General features: G+C 43.0%; 1 protein-coding gene across 3 annotated transcripts in view; it reads right to left on the bottom strand.

Moving 5' to 3' along the window:
• The window catches only part of CCDC186 (coiled-coil domain containing 186), a 34924-nt gene extending 16667 nt beyond the window's left edge, over positions 1 to 18257 (bottom strand). For all 3 annotated transcript variants that reach the window (XM_061458673.1, XM_061458675.1, XM_061458676.1), the window contains exons 1-2: positions 18165 to 18257; positions 1497 to 2190 (exon numbers count right to left, since the gene is read on the bottom strand). In XM_061458673.1, the coding sequence (XP_061314657.1) occupies positions 1497 to 2173 (677 nt within the window). In that variant the 5' untranslated portion in view covers positions 2174 to 2190; positions 18165 to 18257. The remainder of the gene's footprint in view (positions 1 to 1496; positions 2191 to 18164) is intronic.
• Between the last annotated feature and the right edge of the window lie 593 nt (positions 18258 to 18850).

The following is an 18850-nucleotide window of genomic DNA, read 5'->3' as shown; positions in this document are numbered from 1 at the left end:
GTCTACTGAATTACAAGGAATTCAAAATCATCAGTGCAGGAAAGCTTAGCACTTCTGATCTGGTTTTTAATCTATTAATGACTATTCCAGGACTGCAAATTCTTCATTCACACAATTGCTGCTCAGATATATGTCCTAGATCTGACCACTGGGCTACTGCCAGAGCAACACAACAAGCAATTCTGCTAATCATGAACTAAGGGACAAAATCAATCCAACCCAGAATGCCCTTTGGACCAAACATAAAATGTTCCACAGCAGTTTTAACACTCTTGAGGTGAGTCCCCAAGAGTCAAAGGGGTACAGCTGGGGCAGCTGGCAAAAAGAGAGACCAAAGACATGTTTATATGTAAAACTGTCTGTAGGTATACATAATACATGCATGTCTTTAAGAAAGTAACTGGTCCATGGCCAACAACACTGACCTGCCTTTGAGTTTACTGTAAACAATTAAAACCCAGATAACTTCTAAATTTATGATCTCCTGGAATTACAACCATCTACACACCCACCACTTCAGATTCCCACTCCTCCTCCTCTGTAATTACTGAATGTTTAACTAGGTACTCCCAAGCTTTCTTGTCATCAACTTTCCTCTCACATTTATGATTTCTGTCAGAGGTTAACTGCTGAGGTGCTTTTTCTAGTGGGCATCTCTCTGCCTAGTTTCCCTCCCAAACCAGGTATCAGAGCCTTATATAAAGAGTGGGACACTCATTTGCATCTCTGAAAGCAGAAATAAATTTGGAGTTGGAGACTACATTTTGTTAGCAAAAAACACTTCTAAAGGGGTAACAGAATATGAAACACCATGTGGGTAATGAAGAAATCAAACAGTGAACTGTCTTTGATATAAATATTTTTATGTAGTATACGGCCTGGTAGAACCATTGAGCCCAGTTTATTATAGCAAATTTTATCAGCCACGCATTTCAAAAGCCCCCCTATAAAATGCGGTAAGACAGTAGTTTATCTATGTATGACATCTCCAACTCAGAGATTAGCTCTGAACTGCTTAGCAACTTTGCTGTATCATAGCAGGAGACTGGATACTACTTGAAAAAGAAACAAGCAATTTCACACTCAAATAAAATATACATTGTGAGAGCTAGTAATTATGAAGATTAATTTCTCCAAAGACATACATGGACTGAATGAATCCTGGACTATTTTTATATAGCCCTTACTTTTACAGTATTTGAGTAGTTCCAGACATTGGCAGGCTATTCAACTCAACAGTTGGCTATTCAGTCCCTGCCAAATCCCACAGTAATTCAGAGATCTAAGCACACATTTGTATTTACAAGCACATGCCACAAGTAGAAATAATTCCTCACTTAAAGAACATAATTAAAAACGCTCATTAACTGTCTTTGTAACAACTCACAAGAGACTACTTGGTTCATACCAAGATGTTGTATGCAGCTGCACACAACATGCAACCGAAAATGTTCAGTACATGACTCCAATTGTGATGAGCATGTTCAAATACTCACTTTCTTATAGTCTGTTCTTGCTCCAGGTATTTCTCTTGCACACACTTTTCAAACACAGCCAAGGCATGTTCACCCTTCCGCACACCATTGGGGGATTTTCGCTCCTTCGGAAGATCTGTAGATAAGAGTTCAGACTCTATTTCCTTTAGCAAATCCTCCTGTGAGGAAGTCTGATGGATTGTGGAAATAAGCTTCTTTGTGCAGTCTGTGTCGTAGGGACTTTCGGAATAGATTTTATCGCTTGAGTTTTTCACAAAGTCAGACTCCTCCCTTAGCTCCTGTAATATTTCCATCAACGACTGTTCCGTCTGGTTAGTTTTGGGATCTTGCTGTTCAAATTCTTCACTAGATAAATGTTCTGGTTCTGTGGAGCCGTCTACCTTTCTATCAGAGCATGCATTCGCACAGCAGTCTGCCCCTCCACACTGCTGCTCCAGTCTTTCTGCCAGGGCTCCATTGCTGCTTATGCCAACAGCTGCTGAATCCTGGTCCAAGGGCAACAACCTGGATTCCCCTTCCAATAAACCAGCATCAGCTCCAGTATAACTGATGCTTGAGCAGTCCTTCATTCCAGGTCTTTCATCAGTCTTCTCATTACCTGGGGACCCCAAAGAGGCATTATCTGAGACATTGACTGGCTCCAGCACACTTTGAATTTCTGGTAGATGTACCTCCATCTTTTTCCTTTGCAAATCTAGAAATAAAAACCACATTACAAAACATATTATACTCAAAATCACAATGAAAAGAGACTGAGGGGAAGGAATGGCTATTGGAAAGCAAAACTGAAAGGGCAAAACTATTCAGATACTTAAGTGTTATGCAGAGCTTGTTGATTTTCCAGCCTGACTTAAAAGTAAATGCTCCAATATAAGTTTTTCTAAGAGAAAGTGAGAAATCAAGGATAGCAAATGGGAAGTAATGGGATAGTAAACGCCAAGACAACAAGAAAGCAGCAGAGCTTTTTAAAATTATATCAACAAAAATTCCACAAAATCACTTCTGAAAAACACTTCAGACATAAAATAACAAAAAATATGCAAGACTGTAGAGTCTTAGACCTTTCATTTTCCTATATACGATTTGAAAGCAACAACGTGTCATGATTTATCATTTTTACAACAGTGCAACTCCCTCATCCAGCCAGAACATTCAACTTCCTTACTGTCACATCCTCGCTCACCACCCATACAGAAAAATGTATCTGTACCCACATTCCATAAAGGAAGGGGCTGGGGGAGGATGGGGGTGAGATTCTCTTTTCCCATCTGCTTTCAAGCAACCAAAAATCCCCTTGTGGAAAAGCACAGATGGTCTACAGCAGATCTGCACAGCAGACACCAGAGGACTTGAAAAGCTGTGTAAAAAGTGTTCTATTAGGAGGACATCATACTGAGATCCAAACAGCCAGAACTCTTATGGAAGAGCCTGGGTAGAATGCTCTATCTTTGTTTTCAGGAGTCCCAGATGGTCAGGTGTCTGCAAAGACCGCTGGCATTTTTAGAAAGCACATGAAGCCTTTATATCATTTCAATTAGAAGTTCACCACAGCAGTAGTAACTTTTACACGCAATCCTATCCCCCAATACTGGATAAATGAGTCTAAAAACAAGGCAAATTTCTCATTTATAAATTCAACTCTGCTATTCCAACAACCATCTCAAAGCAATCTTGCAACACCAAGCTTGTTTTCATACTTGCTTTCTCTTACGCAGTTCCGCAGCCTGAGTCATACAGCTACAAGCTCCAGGCCCTGCACTTTGACTCGGTGTGGAAACAAACCCTTTGTGCTGCTTGGCTCCTCTCCTCCAAGTCATGCCTAATTAACCACCACGTAGTACTGAGGCTTACGCTGGTAAAACAGACGGATACATGAATCCTGTCAGGACTGTGACTAATTGCTACCATTATCGCCTTTCAATATTGGGTATAAAAATCAGGTAAGCAAAAAAGCAGTAGCCTCGTCCCAAATGTTTCTACCAGGAAATACTATCAAATTAAAACTTCATATCTGAAACCAACAGTTGGGCTGTAACTGTGAGCTATTCAACAAGAGGCAAGCATAAAGGATAAGGATAAAAGTATGAAAGGGAACATGCCACAATTCGACAACATCAAATGACAATTTTACATTTTTAAGTAACAAGCAAACCACTTTTCTTTCTTGGTTTTAAAGCAAAAAAATCTCAGTGCTATAGCCCTAATCCAGTACAAACCAGTAAGAACCAGAAAGCAAATGATAGCGAATTCTGAGAATAGAGATGGTCAATGTGAGAGAATTCACCCACTTGTCTTGTGAAGCCAAAACAGTGGCTTTCTTTGCGCCTATACTTTTTGATAACTTCTGCTAGTAATGAAAGTTCACAACATACTGGCTCTTATTCCAAAATAAAACAAACCAACAAAAAAAAACAATTATGATCTCAATCTGCAAGCAGAGAACAAACATAAGAAGCAGCATTCAATTTGACAGTAGCAGAACACACTAGATCCTACTTCATTAAAAAGCTGTTAAAAAAAAACAACGTTTTGAGACTAGTACATTTAGTAGAGTCAATAACCATAAGAATTTATATATTATGCAGCTGAGGAAACAAAAACACACCTAGTATCTGCTCCCTCTTGTCACAGGCAGTTTATAACCCACAGACTCAGCTGTAAAAAGAGACTGCATCAGTATAAGGCTGAGGTACCGTCTTTCTCTACAGCAGTTACTCTAGTCTAAGTTCTTGGTGACATTTTCTCTGGAATGATTCGAGGGTTTTATTAGCTCATTTAAAGCCTTTTCTAAAGTACCTCTTAAAGATAAACCCCCAAAATGTGCAGTTTTAGACGCAGGACTGCCTCAAAGCTGCTCATCGCTGCCCAACCTCTGCAGTTCTTCACTCCCATGTGGTAAAATCAGATACATGAACTTCCATATTGGTTGTTACACCTAAGAAGTCCAGTCAACAAACTGGATGGGATTTCATATGAAAGCAATGGGTGAAAAATACAGCCCTGTTAAGACAGCACATTGGAAGGAATACTAAGTTTTCATCTTACCGTGCTTCTTCCTTCTGTAAATAATACTGTGAATTGATGTTAGAAAGATTAATCTCTGTGGAAGCAGAAATACAATTATTTGCATAACTCAATTAGTCACAGAGCAATAAAATGCCACCAACTCCATATCATCTTACACTTAATATCAATCATAAAGCCTAGGGTTTGTATCAAATGCATGAGAAATTTGAACAGTGACTATACAAATCAGTTAAAGCATGAAAAGGGAATTATGATGATTCAGTGTTCCCTGCAGACCTACTCTTAATTTTCAATCATACACAGAATACAATTCACCACATTAATTTCCCAGTCTTTTCACTGCTAATACACTGGATTTTGTATGTATCTACCCAAATCTGAGTCTGTTCATGGCCAACACACATCTTCTCATCCCCCACTGCCACTGAATAGTTTTCATGTACTAATTACTAACTTATTTTCACATCAGAAAAATCCGAAGGAATCATGTGAGGCAACTGTCAATGTAAGTTCATCTTGATATTCAAATGTCTCTGGAATACTCAGTTTGTTACGCCTACCTCAGATAACTGAATATAGCAAATACCTCCTTCTTAAGGCCAGAGACAGAAAACTACAGTAAGAATATTAAAGGCTTTTTGTAAGCAAAAGGTTTTGTGTGGCAATAGCTTAGAAGGATCAATACTGCTGGCCTAGCAGTAGCTGGCTGAAATGAAACATGCTAATATTTGACAGTTTTTTTGTCTCAAACGCACAAATACAGCAAGTCCCGGATATTATCTGGACACCAGATACATATTTGATGGCAGCTCCATGTCTTTCCAGGTTTAGTATCTATCTTTCATTATTCTAACTGTTCTTGTCTTCCAAAATCAGGAAAGTACTAAACTTATGGTATCATTCTCTTACAAAATATTGCATTAAGAAAACAAAATAGCTTAGTGTCTTTTATATCTTCAGAAGGTGTCAAAAACAACAAAAAAAGGCAAATGGTAACTCAAGTAGATGAGCTGGTTTATGAGATGATGTTTACTTATCAGCCAAGCACACAGTATGATGAGTACCAGCAAAATGCCAGGGGAACACTGGTGACCTTCTACCCTTAACCACTTGCTCTTCTCTTTCCTCAGGGTTGATCATCAAACCATGGCAAAAGTGTCTTGCTCCTCAGTGCCCTCCAGGTGATGTGTGTCTCACCCTCACAGTACATGTGCTGTAGGAGGACAGAATCACTACCATGTCAATTTAAACCCAGAGCAGGAACTTTGAGATTAGCCCAGCCCAAGCCTGACTGCATACCTCAAATAGCCATCCATCTTGTGAGACTGCCATACAGCCAGCGTAGCATGTGGAAAGCTTTCTGTCACTGCCTTGTGACACTTTCCGCTGCTGTGACAGGACTCGGCACTCACACAACTGGTCTGACCAGTCCTCCTCCAGCTCCCCATTAGTTTGACACTAATACACCTTCCCCATGTTCCTGCCCCTATTCTAAAGCTAAGGAGACAGCCCTCTTGTGTGTTCCCCACAATGCATTACCACAAAGCACGTGGAAACGCATCAATTTGAAACCTGGCGATGGGAGTAGCAGAGAATGAGGAACAGGTACACAGCTCAGCCAAACTCCATTTAGAGCAGCAACAGGCCCACAGGGGCTGTTTGCACAAGTAAAGAAAAGAGTTCTCTGCATATATACACCAAAATACAGACAAGTTGCACCCTGCAAAACCAAACCTTCGCCTTTTTCAAAGAGGCACTGTTTTTTCATCATAAATGTGTTCTCCAAAGCAGCAAGGAGCGTACATACTTTACCTCATCTCATGGTACTTAGAAAAATTAAGCCTGCATCAGCCCATCTGATGCTCATTTTAAATATTACATTAATACCTGAAGTAGTTAAACTGCAGTCACAGAACACACAGCATTAAAGGTGAATACTGGCAAAGGCTGCAACTACTCATACAACTGTAACTGAGATGCGCTTATCTGCTAAACTGCTGATTGCGCAACTGACTCAAAAGCAAGCAGCAGAGATCCTGCCAGTACAGCCAGGGGACAGCACACCATCTTTTTATGGCAGAAATGTCTCACAGGTATGTAAGAGAAGGCAAAGACTCAGGAAATAGTGGGGTTTTTTATTCACTTGCTTTGTTACACAATAGAAACATCCTTCTTATTAACTGCTAACCAAATGGAAAAGGTAACAAACATGGCAAACACTCACTTAAGCTCCTCAGTGAAGTATGTGATACAATAGGTACTGATTATCTAGGGAGATCATTGAAACCCCTGACACATGATCCTGAAACATGCCTCAAAAAAAAGAAAAGAACATTTCTTCTAGCTGCCTCCAGTAGCAGTCATCCTTAGTGCTTGTTCACTGGAAGAATTCTGTATTTTTCTGCACAGCAGACAGCCTAAGACCCATCACTTTGACATCAAAATTTAAGCCTTTCTCTCCCCCTCTCTACTTCCCCTTCTTTCTGCCCATTACTCACTATAAAGTGAAAGAAAATGCTGTAATAAGGATGTAAGACAGAGGGAGGGGGTAAAAGAAAACCTGAGTATCAAAGTTGTTCCTTTCCATACATGCTTCAACAGTAAACTCTCACTTCAGAGCTCATTCACTGGCACAGAGAAAAGCAAGTTTTCTAACAGTCAAGCCTCCCTTCTCCTCTGCTGAAAAGTACATGCCCTCTTCCTTTTTAAAGAAGCAACTGACAACCTCACCCTTGTCTGTCCATCAGGTTACCCACTACACTAGCTGAAAATCTTCTCCCCATTCCCCCCCCCCCCCCATTCCAGTACTGCTAATGCCCAGAAACTCGAAGGTAATTCATGATGAAAGCAATTCCCTGTATGCTTCCTGCTGTCTGCACAGATCTAATTAGGGCCAGAACCTTTCTCAGCTACAGCCTGCTATTCTGTTACTACAGGCATGCACTGAGAAGCTGGTACATCTTAATTCAATATTCAAACAGCCTGTCTTTTCAATCTTCTTACAGAGTGCAAACATGATTCTTCTAAATCCCTGGCTACAAAAGACTTTCCTAAGCAGATACACTATTAACAATAGCATTTAATTCCATAAAAGAGATAGCTTGACCGAAGCTATCAACACTTCTGTTGTGAATAGTCGAGAAGGAAGAAATGAGTTTGTTTCAGCCAATTTCAAAATACATGTGAGATGACATTCAAAGAAACATACTAAATGACAACTAGAGGAAGCATTTTCTGAGGTGTGGCTGCATAGAATTCAATAACAACAAGGGAAAAGAATAAAGCATGTGCTTTGTCACCTAGAAACTATCACAATGGGGCCCTTCTACAATAAACACATTGAAGAATGACAGGTGTGTGCCTGCAGACTGGGTTCTGTAAGCAGACTGACAGTCATGGTCCAAAGAAATAAAAATCACTGCTATAAGAAAAATAATCTATTTAAGCTGCAAAACTTAAATGCACTGTAGAGAAAGGGAACAATAGAGGGAAAGCTAAGGTTAGGAAAGCTAAGGCCCACTTAGAATTAAACTTAATTAGAGGTATTAAAGATAACAGGAAGGGACTCTACAACTACATAGCAAATAAAAAACAGACCAGGGAGAACGTAGGCCCCCTCAGGAAGCTCTCGGGAGAACTGGCTACACAAGATTTGGAGAGGGCTGAGGTTCTGAATGACTTCTTTGCCTCGGTCTTCACTGGCAAAGGCTCTGACCAGACCACCCAAGCCTTGGAAGGCAGATGCAGGGACTGTGAGAATGAAGACCTTGCACCCACTGTAGGAGAGGGACTGGTTCGAGACCATCTTAAAAATCTGAATGTGCACAAGTCCATGGGTCCTGATGAGATCCATCCACGGGTCCCGAAGGAGCTGGCAAATGAAGTTGCGAAGCCGCTGGCCATCATATTTGAGAAATCATGGCAGTCAGGTGAAGTTCCCAATGACTGGAAAAAGGGAAATATAACCCCCATTTTCAAGAAGGGGAAAATGGATGACCCAGGGAATTACAGACCAGTCAGTCTCACCTCTGTGCCTGGCAAAATCTTTGAGCAGATTCTCCTGGAAGGCATGCTAAGGCACATGAAAATCAACAAGGTGCTTGGTGACAGCCAGCATGGCTTCACTAAGGGGAAATCCTGCCTGACCAATTTGGTGGCCTTCTATGATGGGGCTACAGAACTGATGGACAGGGGTAGAGCAGCTGATGTCATCTACCTGGACTTGTGCAAAGCATTCGACACTGCCCCACACAACATCCTTGTCTCTAAATTGGAGCGACATCGATTTGATGGAGGGACCACTCGGTGGATAAAGAACTGGCTGGATGGCCTCATGCAAAGAGTTGTCGTCAGTGGCTCAATGTCTGGCTGGAGACCAGTAACGAGTGGTGTCCCTCAGGAATCGGTGTTGGAACCAGTCTTGTTTAACATCTTCGTCACTGACATGGACAGTGGGATTGAGTGCACCCTCAGCAAGTTTGCCGATGACACCAAGCTGTGTGGAGCAGTTGATACCCTGGAGGGAAGGAATGCCATCCAGAGGGACCTCGACACGGTTGTGAGGTGGGCTGATGCCAACCTCATGAAGTTTAACCATGCCAAGTGCAAGGTCCTACAACTGGGTCAGAGCAATCCCAGGCACAGCTACAGGTTGGGCAGAGAAGAGATTCAGAGCAGCCATGCGGAGAAGGACTTGGGGGTGTTGGCTGATGAGAAAACGAACACAAGCCGGCAGTGTGCGCTTGCAGCCCAGCAAGCCAACCGTAACCTGGGCTGCATCAAAAGGAGTGTGACCAGCAGGTCAAAGGAGGTGATCCTGCCCCTCTACTCTGCTCTTGTGAGACCTCACCTGGAGTACTGTGTGCAGTTCTGGTGTCCTCAACATAAAAAGGACATGGAACTGTTGGAACAAGTCCAGAGGAGGGCCACGAGGATAATCAGGGGACTGGAGCACCTCCCGTATGAAGACAGGCTGAGAAAGTTGGGGCTGTTCAGCCTGGAGAAGGCTGCGTGGAGACCTCACAGCAGCCTTCCAGTATCTGAAGAGGGCCTATAGGGATGCTGGAGAGGGACTCTTGATTAGAGACTGTAGTGATAGGACAAGGGGTAACGGGTTCAAACTTAAACAGGGGAAGTTTAGATTGGATATAAGGAGGAAATTCTTTCCTGTTAGGGTGGTGAGGCACTGGAATGGATTGCCCAGGGAGGCTGTGAATGCTCCATCCCTGGCAGTGTTCAAGACCAGGTTGTACGAGGCCTTGGGTGACACGATTTAGCATAAGGTGTCCCTGCCCATGGCAGGGGGGTTGGAACTGGATGATCTTAAGGTCCTTTCCAACCCTAATTATTCTATGATTCTATGATTCTAAGAAGCGAGTAATGCTTCACAGGTGCGTGTATATACAAGAACTTGTTCAAAGCAGGGTGGATTCTAAAAGAAAGTGAAAGCGAAGAGCACCGAGATAAATAACTGAGCACAAAATCTTCTGAAAGGAGAATAATAACAAGAAGTTAACACAGTAATTGCAGTTCACTGGACAGCAGACATATTCAGCCATGCATTGCATGATATAATGGCCAACAGCAGTCAATTACATCAGCCCCTTTCAACAAGAAGGGTTTTGCATCATCTTTGATTAGATGTTTTTCACTCATAGCTGTGCTCCTAAAAGAGACCTTGTAGGAGGGACACTGACAAAAGAGGGAATCATCTACTCTCTGAGCAAGTATACACACAATCCACAAAACAGTGAAAATACAATTCTCACATCAGTCAAGACTATGCATTCTCTTCACCTCTGGATATGCAAAAACATCCAGTCAGGTTTTACAATCTCATTTTCAAACAGAAGTACAATGTAAATTTGCAAAGCTATCCTCTTTTCCCTTCCATGTCTGTCACAATATGGCCAGGCAAGCAGCTAAGTGACCGAAAAATCTGGTGACACCAACACAAGCAACCTGAGTTCCCACAAGTCCCTACCACTCTTACATGGATCTGTCCTAGTTTCAGCTGGGATAGAGTTGATTTTCTTCCTAATAGCTGGTGCAGGGCTGTGTTTTGGTTTTAGTCTGAGAATAATGTTAATAACACACGGTTATTTCAGCTGTTGCTAAGTAATGTTCACTCTGATCAAGGAGTTTCATCTCCCATACTCTGCCAGTGAGGAGGGGCACAAAGACCCATGAGGGAGCAGAGATAGAACACCTGACCCAAACTAGCCAAAGGGGTATTCCATACCACAGCATAGCATTCCTAGTATATAAACTGGGGGAGTTACCCAGAAGAAACCGATTGCTCGTCGGGTCATGCTGGATATCAGTCAGGGGATGGTGAGCGATTGTATTGTGCATCCCTTGTCTTGCCTGGGTTTTATTCCTCTTTTTGTTGCCTCCCTTTTCATTACAACTATTATTATTTCTATTATTAAACTCTTCTTATCTCAACCTATGAGTTTTACCTTCACCACTCATTCTCTCCCCCATCCCACAGGGAGGGGAGGACAGGACGGTAAGTGGCCACATGGGACTTGGTTGCTGGCTGAGGTTAAACCACAACAGCATGTCACCTCAGTGACCAGGCAGTTGCATTACCACTGCACTCTGTGCTGTAAACTTGCTAAGGAAGCACTGCGTACCTCTAAACAAAGTCCACATGTTTACAGGAAAAACCGTCCTAAAAGACAAGCCCCTTGAAATTGCTTCAAAGCCATTCTACTCACACTGTTATCAGAGATCCTTTTTTCCTGGTTCCTTCTCAAACTGCACTGGATTGATAACACAGAAAACTGCTGCTGCTACTCTTTATTTTGCTTTAGGAGATGGCACATTCTCAAGATATGCTCCACTGGAAATTCATCATACAAATCTAAGCAAACACCCTTAAGCAATAGCCTCTTCAAATGCTCTGTAATGCTCACTAACCTTCTGTATCGGAACTATGCAATTCAGGTTTAGTGTGCAAGTTGGCCTGTCATCTACTAAGAGAAGATTTAAAGCTTCTCCTCTGGACAATTTCTTATGAAGAGAGCTAGAACATATTCAGCCTGCACCATGAAAGCATATCATAGAATCATAGAATAGTTAGGGTTAGAAAAGACCTTAAGATCATCTAGTTCCACCCCCCCCCCCGTCATGGGCAGGGACACCCTACACTAAACCATGTCACCTTAAGGCTTTGTCCAACCTGGCCTTGAACACCGCCAGGGATGGAGCATTCACAACCTCCCTGGGCAACCCATTCCAGTGCCTCACCACCCTAACAGTAAAGAACTTCCTCCTTATATCCAATCTAAACTTCCCCTGTTTAAGTTTGAACCCATTACCCCTTGTCCTGTCACTACAGTCCCTAATGAATAGTCCATCCCCAGCATCCCTTCTTTTCACTACTTCTTTTCCATAGTACCAGATCAGAAGACTTGGGCAGCACTACCTAACTCAAGAAACCTGTCCCGATGATGCATTATTGTCCTCTTCACCAGATTCCAACTTATTTAACAAACATTTCTAATCCTCTTTGTCCTCCTCTCCAATTCCATGAAAAAAAAAAAAAAAAAGATGCCAGTTTGTTCTATGGACTTACACAGATTCTTTTTGCTAGCAGATCCCAATGTTGAGGGGGCAAGCGAGGAGAGAACAGCTTCACTTTCATATTGGAGGTGCCAGATGCAGACATTTCTGAATCACCCCAGTTTTGGCAAAGTTGGATTTAGGAAAGCAGACGTACAGCTTGCCTACCAATTTAGAAAGATGTGAATTTTATCTCTGTATAACCCAGGTGCTAAATGAACAGAGAATTCTATACCCCAGTTAAGTCAGTCAGAAATGTAATGCTTACACATTGACTGCCCTGTTTGTTCACCTGCAATTTCTTCACCTGCAATTGTCCAACCAGCAACACAAGAACCGAAGAACCTGAAACTGAAGATGCTTCAAGCAGAAACCCGAACTGTTCCCTCTACTTTCTTTATTCTGTGTTTCTAATAGGTCTCCAAACACCATGAGGTCTATTCACTGGCATGTGTTACATCTGAAGACAGAAATACCACCAACTTAGTTATGCAACTTTTCAAAGCTGCTCCAATAACAAAAATAGTTTTAAAATCAAGACACACACAAAAAGCCTACTAAAAGAAATCCAAACTAACAGCTAGATCTCCAGTTGGGGCATCTGGAAGTCAGGCTTCCTTTAAATGAAAAGCATTATCCTTATGGAATTATAGCTGCTGAAGAAAATACTGACCTTTTTTCTGTATCACTCAGTAGTAAATTAAAATGCAGTCATGTGAATTTCCAAGATGTGGAAATGTGTTAAGATGAGACAATGCAATCCAGTACAACACTGAAGATGAACTTTATCTCACAGGGTTAACTGGGATTTACTGGCTGAAGAATACTGAAGAGAACGATAGTGATTTTTAGAGTCTTCCTGACAAGTCCAACAGATATGAAGTAACCATAGTAAGACTTCAAGAAGTTGCAGGCAAAACGTTTCACAAATGCCACAGCACTTACAAGGAAGACCATAATTTATGTGTCTGAACAGTTTGTTCCACAAAGGACTATTCCTCTTCTTTAAATATCAGGCTACAAAATATTCTACTAGAAGCATAATCTTAGATGAATCACAATAGAATAATAAGCACTTTTATTATCTTTGAACACATTATCCTAAGACAGAGACATTAAAGTCACCATTAACAACTGGACAACTGTTAGTATCACAGGAACTGCCACTTCATTTCAATTCAGGTTTTATTTCCAACCTACTACACTCAGGTAAGAGATGAAGCTGTAGGACAGCTGATGTCCTAGCATGCATACAATGATGTTCAACAAAACTGATAAAGAAGTTACTGATTTTGGCGTATGGGAACAGGTTTTTTTCCTTCTTAGAATTGTGTTGTTCAATGTAAAACCCAAATGCATCTTTCAAAGAGCTTTTCACACCTTTACTAGACAATCATTATTTGAACAAACTAAAATGCTTTTCCCAATCAGTGTCAAGCTGTCACTGCATCAGAACTCTTGCTAAAGATTTTACATGACAATACAACCAAAATTAAATGGAAGAGAAATTTTACTGTTTGTGTCAGCAGTTACCTGAAGCGTTATCCTAATAATACTTTCACCTAAACTAATCTGAACAGACTGAACACACCTCTCCACTTGTTGGGTAAGGTTTTTAATTTTTCTAGAGCAAAATACCCTCAACTACTGTTTACTGCTTATTGCATTCACTAGCAAAACTTTCCTGTTTCCAGTTAAGACCCAACTTACCTGTATTTTGCAAGGTATCTTTCATAAGGACCCCATCACAAATGGCTTTCCCAGACTAAGCATTACGCTACCTAGTAACACTGCAAAAGATGGAAACTCAAATCCTAGGGATGATTCTATTTTCAACTGAAGTTTATAAAGAAATGAAGATCCACCTAAACAAAGCTCTTGTCATATTCTACATGACAAGAAACAAAAAGCAGCTCTACTGAACACCAGCTGTGTAGAGGTGATAAACAAAGGTTTCAACAAAACAGAAAGGGACTAGGGTAGAAAAGGTCCTCAAAACCAGATATGAGACGTATAAACATGGAGCCAGAAGGACTGGTTGAAATTAATCTGGTTAGATCTCCACATATAAATGTAATCAGAGCAGCAAGCCACCCAAGTTTAGAAGTGATGAAACACCATAAAAGGAGATTAACTGGATTGAAAAGTATCATAGCACTCAAGAAAAAGTCAGGAAAAGAATATTTTAAGAGATTAATCTGATCATCACTGCCTGTATTCCATACAAAACAGACAAGAATGAGTCCATGAAGCTTCATACACTGATGGTGTTCCTGTATTTACAGACCACACACACCCCATACCCCGCCCCCCCTCCCCCGAGTCCCACTTATGCTAGCTCTCCCAATGTTAATTCACTTCTGCCCACGACAATGCTCTAAATTAGGAAGATTATTACTGGGCTATCACCTAATATTGCTGAGAAGGAAGGTGCAATATACCATGGTCCATTTACACAGAAAAGCTAGAGGACTGCAAGACAGATAGGACAACTGTGACTCACAGTACTAGTGGTAATGCTGGCCGTGTACTGGGACACCACGTCCTCCAGCCCAGACATAACTTGACACAACTCCCTGATTCAGCTCACACAAAGACTTGTTTTGATACCCATGCCTGAAGGGAGGGGAATGGAACTGTGTGTATACGCAGTGGATACTATGAGGATTTCCTTACTTTTACCAGTTTAATACTTAATCTCCACTGGTTTTTGCTTTTTTAATCTGAATTTATATAAAGGCAGATTACACAGCCCTACGGCAGTGCCAAAGTGAAAAGCTCAGCATTTCTATAAATCCTTTTAACACAAGTCAAGTACTTTAGAAGACATGGTTTACTCAAAACTTTATCTCTGTTTATGTCACAAGTTAGATCCTTAAGCAACACTGTAGAAATTCCTTCAACACATCACTAGGTTTTCTACCCATCTCACACAAGTCACTGATGTTATGGACATATTAACTCTACGTATGGAGTCAAATAACAGCAAAATTCCAAAATTAAGTAAATCAGTTAAGGTTTAACAAGTGGGAGTGCATTTGTTCCTATCACAAGTCTTGGTGTACACCTTGATAGTGTTATTTTATGTCATACTAGTCCCAAGGTTAGAAGCTCGTGTCTAAGATGTAGCAATAGCACCTTTTTACTATGAACTTCACATGAGACTTGCATACTTAAGGGTTTACACCTTCAGCTCTGCTTACAGGCAGGCTAATACCAGTCAGTTAGGCACCCCTTTGTTTGCATTTACATTCTGACACTGATAACATCACCTGTGCAAAGAAGAATGTTGTAAAGAACGGGAAGAAATCAATTTATGATCGACTGCACAACGTGGAAAATCATACATTCTGTGACAGGTCTTCTCCACCTATAACCAAGTCATACCTCTCGTTCGCACTCTAATAGAGCACTGGCAGACTTTATAGAACTGTAGCGTCATGGTAGTGGGAAGATAGGTGTCTTAGCATACTTGGCACTGAAGATGTCAGCATGCTTGCTATCAATGGCTGTTCTCAAATGTTTCCAGAACATGCAACAGGGTTACAAAATTTCAACCATGGCATTACTGTCTGCATGACCACTGCATACTGAAAAACACCATTCATGAGGATGGGAAGGCTCTGTTTTCATACCTGATTCTCCTACAGAATTTCTCCAGTATCCCTGGAATCAAATAAGGACTTCAGTCCTTTAAGAATCTGAATGAGTCATAGAATCACAGAATAGTTAGGGTTGGAAAGGACCTTAAGATCATCCAGTTCCAAACATAAGGGACACCTTATGCTAAACCATGTCACCCAAGGCTCTGTCCAACCTGGCCTTGAACACCGCCAGGGATGGAGCATTCACAACCTCCCTGGGCAATCCATTCCAGTACTTCAACACCCTCACAATAAAGAACTTCTTCCTTATATCCAATCTAAACTTCCCCTGTTTAAGTTTTAACCCATTACCCCTTGTCCTATCACTACAGTCCCTAACGAAGAGTCCATCTCCAGCATCCCTACAGGCCCCCTTCAGATACTGGAAGGCTGCTATGAGGTCTCCACGCAGCCTTCCCTTCTCCAGGCTGAACAGCCCCAACCTCCTCAGCCCGTCTTCATATGGGAGGTGCTCCAGTCCCCTGATCATCCTCGTGGCCCTCCTCTGGACTTGTTCCAACAGTTCCATGTCCTTTTTATGTTGAGGACACCAGAACTGCGCACAATACTCCAGGTGAGGTCTCACAAGAGCAGAGTAGAGCTTAGAGTCAACTCTAAGCTCTACAGAAGACTGACTTCTGCTAGTGTAAGAGATAGTGTTATATGCAGTATTAGTACATTTAAAGAAAATCAGTATTCTGGGTACTTCTTTAAATTAGAGTCCTGATTTTCTCTTCTGACATCAGTTTCTTTCTTTTCCCTCTCAGTTTGAGGCAGCAGGCTCTTGGTCTACGCCTTGAAGATAAGAATTATCCATAAGGCTTTCCAGTATTGTTTTTGGCAACAGGATAAGAAGTTCAGAGCAAGCCAACCCAGAACAGGTACAGGATTGCCTACTGGAACCCATGTGTTACGAAAAGTTGCAGACTACTGACTTAATCTACTTTCACTGCCTAGTAACAGTACTAAATCCAGAAAAGCACTTGTTTTTTTCCATAGCTCCTTAAAAAGCCAGCTTCAGGAAATTCAGTATTAGCCTTATGTAGTGATAACCAATACAGCTGCTAATTAGGACCAAAGAAACCACTCTCCATATGTGGTTCTTCAGTCCTTTTTCTCAACACTTTTAAATGGTAAACCTCACAACACCAACAAACACCTCTCAACAACCCAAAACAAGTCTTACCAAACAGCAGAAAATACTGCTTTAAAGCCAAGTCAAGAACGGATAATTGAAGAATTTCAGTCAAAGGAGGGCTCAAAGGTACTAGAGAACAAGTTAAGGTTTTTTTTTGCTCCATAAAATGGATGGCATTTTGCATTGGCAGTCTCTTAAAACACCTTCAGACTTTCAGTTTCTCTTACTCCTAGAGCGTAACCATCTCCTCCTAAAATCAATGGCAATATAAAGCATTCATAGCTGTCAGCAATTACATTTCCTTGTCAATACAGAAAGACAGCTGTAGCTCATGCTGTTTCAATGATTTCCTGATCACAAAACACACTGGGACACTGGTCACATATGGGGTTTTACAGTATTCTGCTCAAAATATTTTAACTTCTGAAAAGCAGTTTTAGAAGATAAAGCAAAGAAACACTAAGGCCCAACTAAGAGATTTTTAATCTTACACAGAGGTTTCAATTCTGCAAGAGACCCTCTCCTGGTCTGCAGTCTCACTGACCATATACATGTCTCGGACTCACCCATATTTCCACGACAAGACCCAAAATCTGCAAGCCCACATCATCAACCTACTGAAGTTACACTAAAGCTTCCTGCTTCCAAGCCTAGAAGGACAAGCAGCTTTTGCAACTACCATCTGCCAAAACAAGGAGACGTACCCTACCGAACCACTGCAGCCGCCTCCAAAAAACAACCTACACACCAGTGTAACAGTTGCTGCCTTTTGTTGCCGAATATACTTAACCACACAGTGAAACCAACACACAACCAACGAAACAGGACAAGATGATTAACAACGCGGAGAAGCAAGCTGACAAGAAACAAAGCGACTCTGAGCCCTCACGGGAGCCAGAGCTGCCCACCCGGAGGGCCTGACTCTGAAGCGCTACTAAGGCACCTCATGACTCCCACCCGGCCCTCACGTCCCCTTGCCCCCCGCCTCCTGAGGGACCTGAGCCTCACCCGCAGAGCTGACGGGACCGCTGCCAGCCGGTGCCCCGTCCTCACACACAGCGGCCGCCACGGCCACCTTCCCCCTGGAGCCCACCGCCCGCTGCCTCCGGCGGGCCGCGGCAGGCGGCCGCAGCGGGTCACCGGCACCGCCGCCCGCTCTCTCGCCGGGCCCTCCCGGGAGCGCCTCGCCGGCCCGCCTCGCCTCCCCCCGGACCGAGCGGGTAACCCCGCGGTGCACACCGCCTCAGGGAGCCCGGCAGCGCCTGCGGGGGCCCGGCAGCAAGCACTTACCCGAGCTCTACGAGGTCGGCGACAAACGCGACAGCTGCCCCATGGCGGCGGCGGGACCGGCCCCCGAGCTGACACATCAACAAAGATGGCGGCGGCGGGCGGGGTTTCGGCCAGGGGGCGGGACGCGGGACCGGGGGAGGCCGGGGGCCGGGCCGGACCGGACCGCGCCGACCGTGCAGGGGTCCACGGTGCTGCCAGGGGCTCGGAGGGGCTGGGACAGTTCAGTCCCGGCGCATCCCAGAGCCGGCTGACGCGGCCCCGGCACCCCGCGGTGACGACGTGATTCATCGTGGCTGGTTCAGCCTGGAGAAGAGAAGACTCCTTAAGGGGGGACCTTAGAGCAGCTCCGGTGCCTAAAGGGGCTGCAGGAAACCCGGAGAGGGGCTTTGGACAAGGGCCTGTAGGGACAGGACAAGGGGAGTGGCTTTAACCTGCCAGAGGGGAGATTTAGCTTGGACATTAGGAAGAAGTTCTTCCCTGGGAGGGTGGAGGAGCTGCCACACAGGAGAAACTCCTCACCCCAACGGTTTTTAAGAGAGATGGACACAAAGATACCCTGCTTCTTGCAAGATCAGTGTACAGACTAACAGAGTGGCTTCTTCCCTAAGTAAACAGCATCTCGTTTTCCAGAACCAACCCCTACACACGTCGTCAAAAGCCTCTTGGATCCACATGCCATGTAAGAG

The sequence above is a fragment of the Pezoporus flaviventris genome, unplaced genomic scaffold (genome assembly GCF_033815535.1).
Source record: "Pezoporus flaviventris isolate CSIRO_AGI_PZ_B2104156 unplaced genomic scaffold, CSIRO_AGI_Pfla_v1 ptg000029l, whole genome shotgun sequence".
In the NCBI taxonomy this organism is placed as follows: Eukaryota; Metazoa; Chordata; class Aves; order Psittaciformes; family Psittacidae; genus Pezoporus; species Pezoporus flaviventris.
The sequence above is the reverse complement of the archived record's forward strand: the minus strand, read 5'-3'. Positions and strand labels throughout refer to the sequence as shown.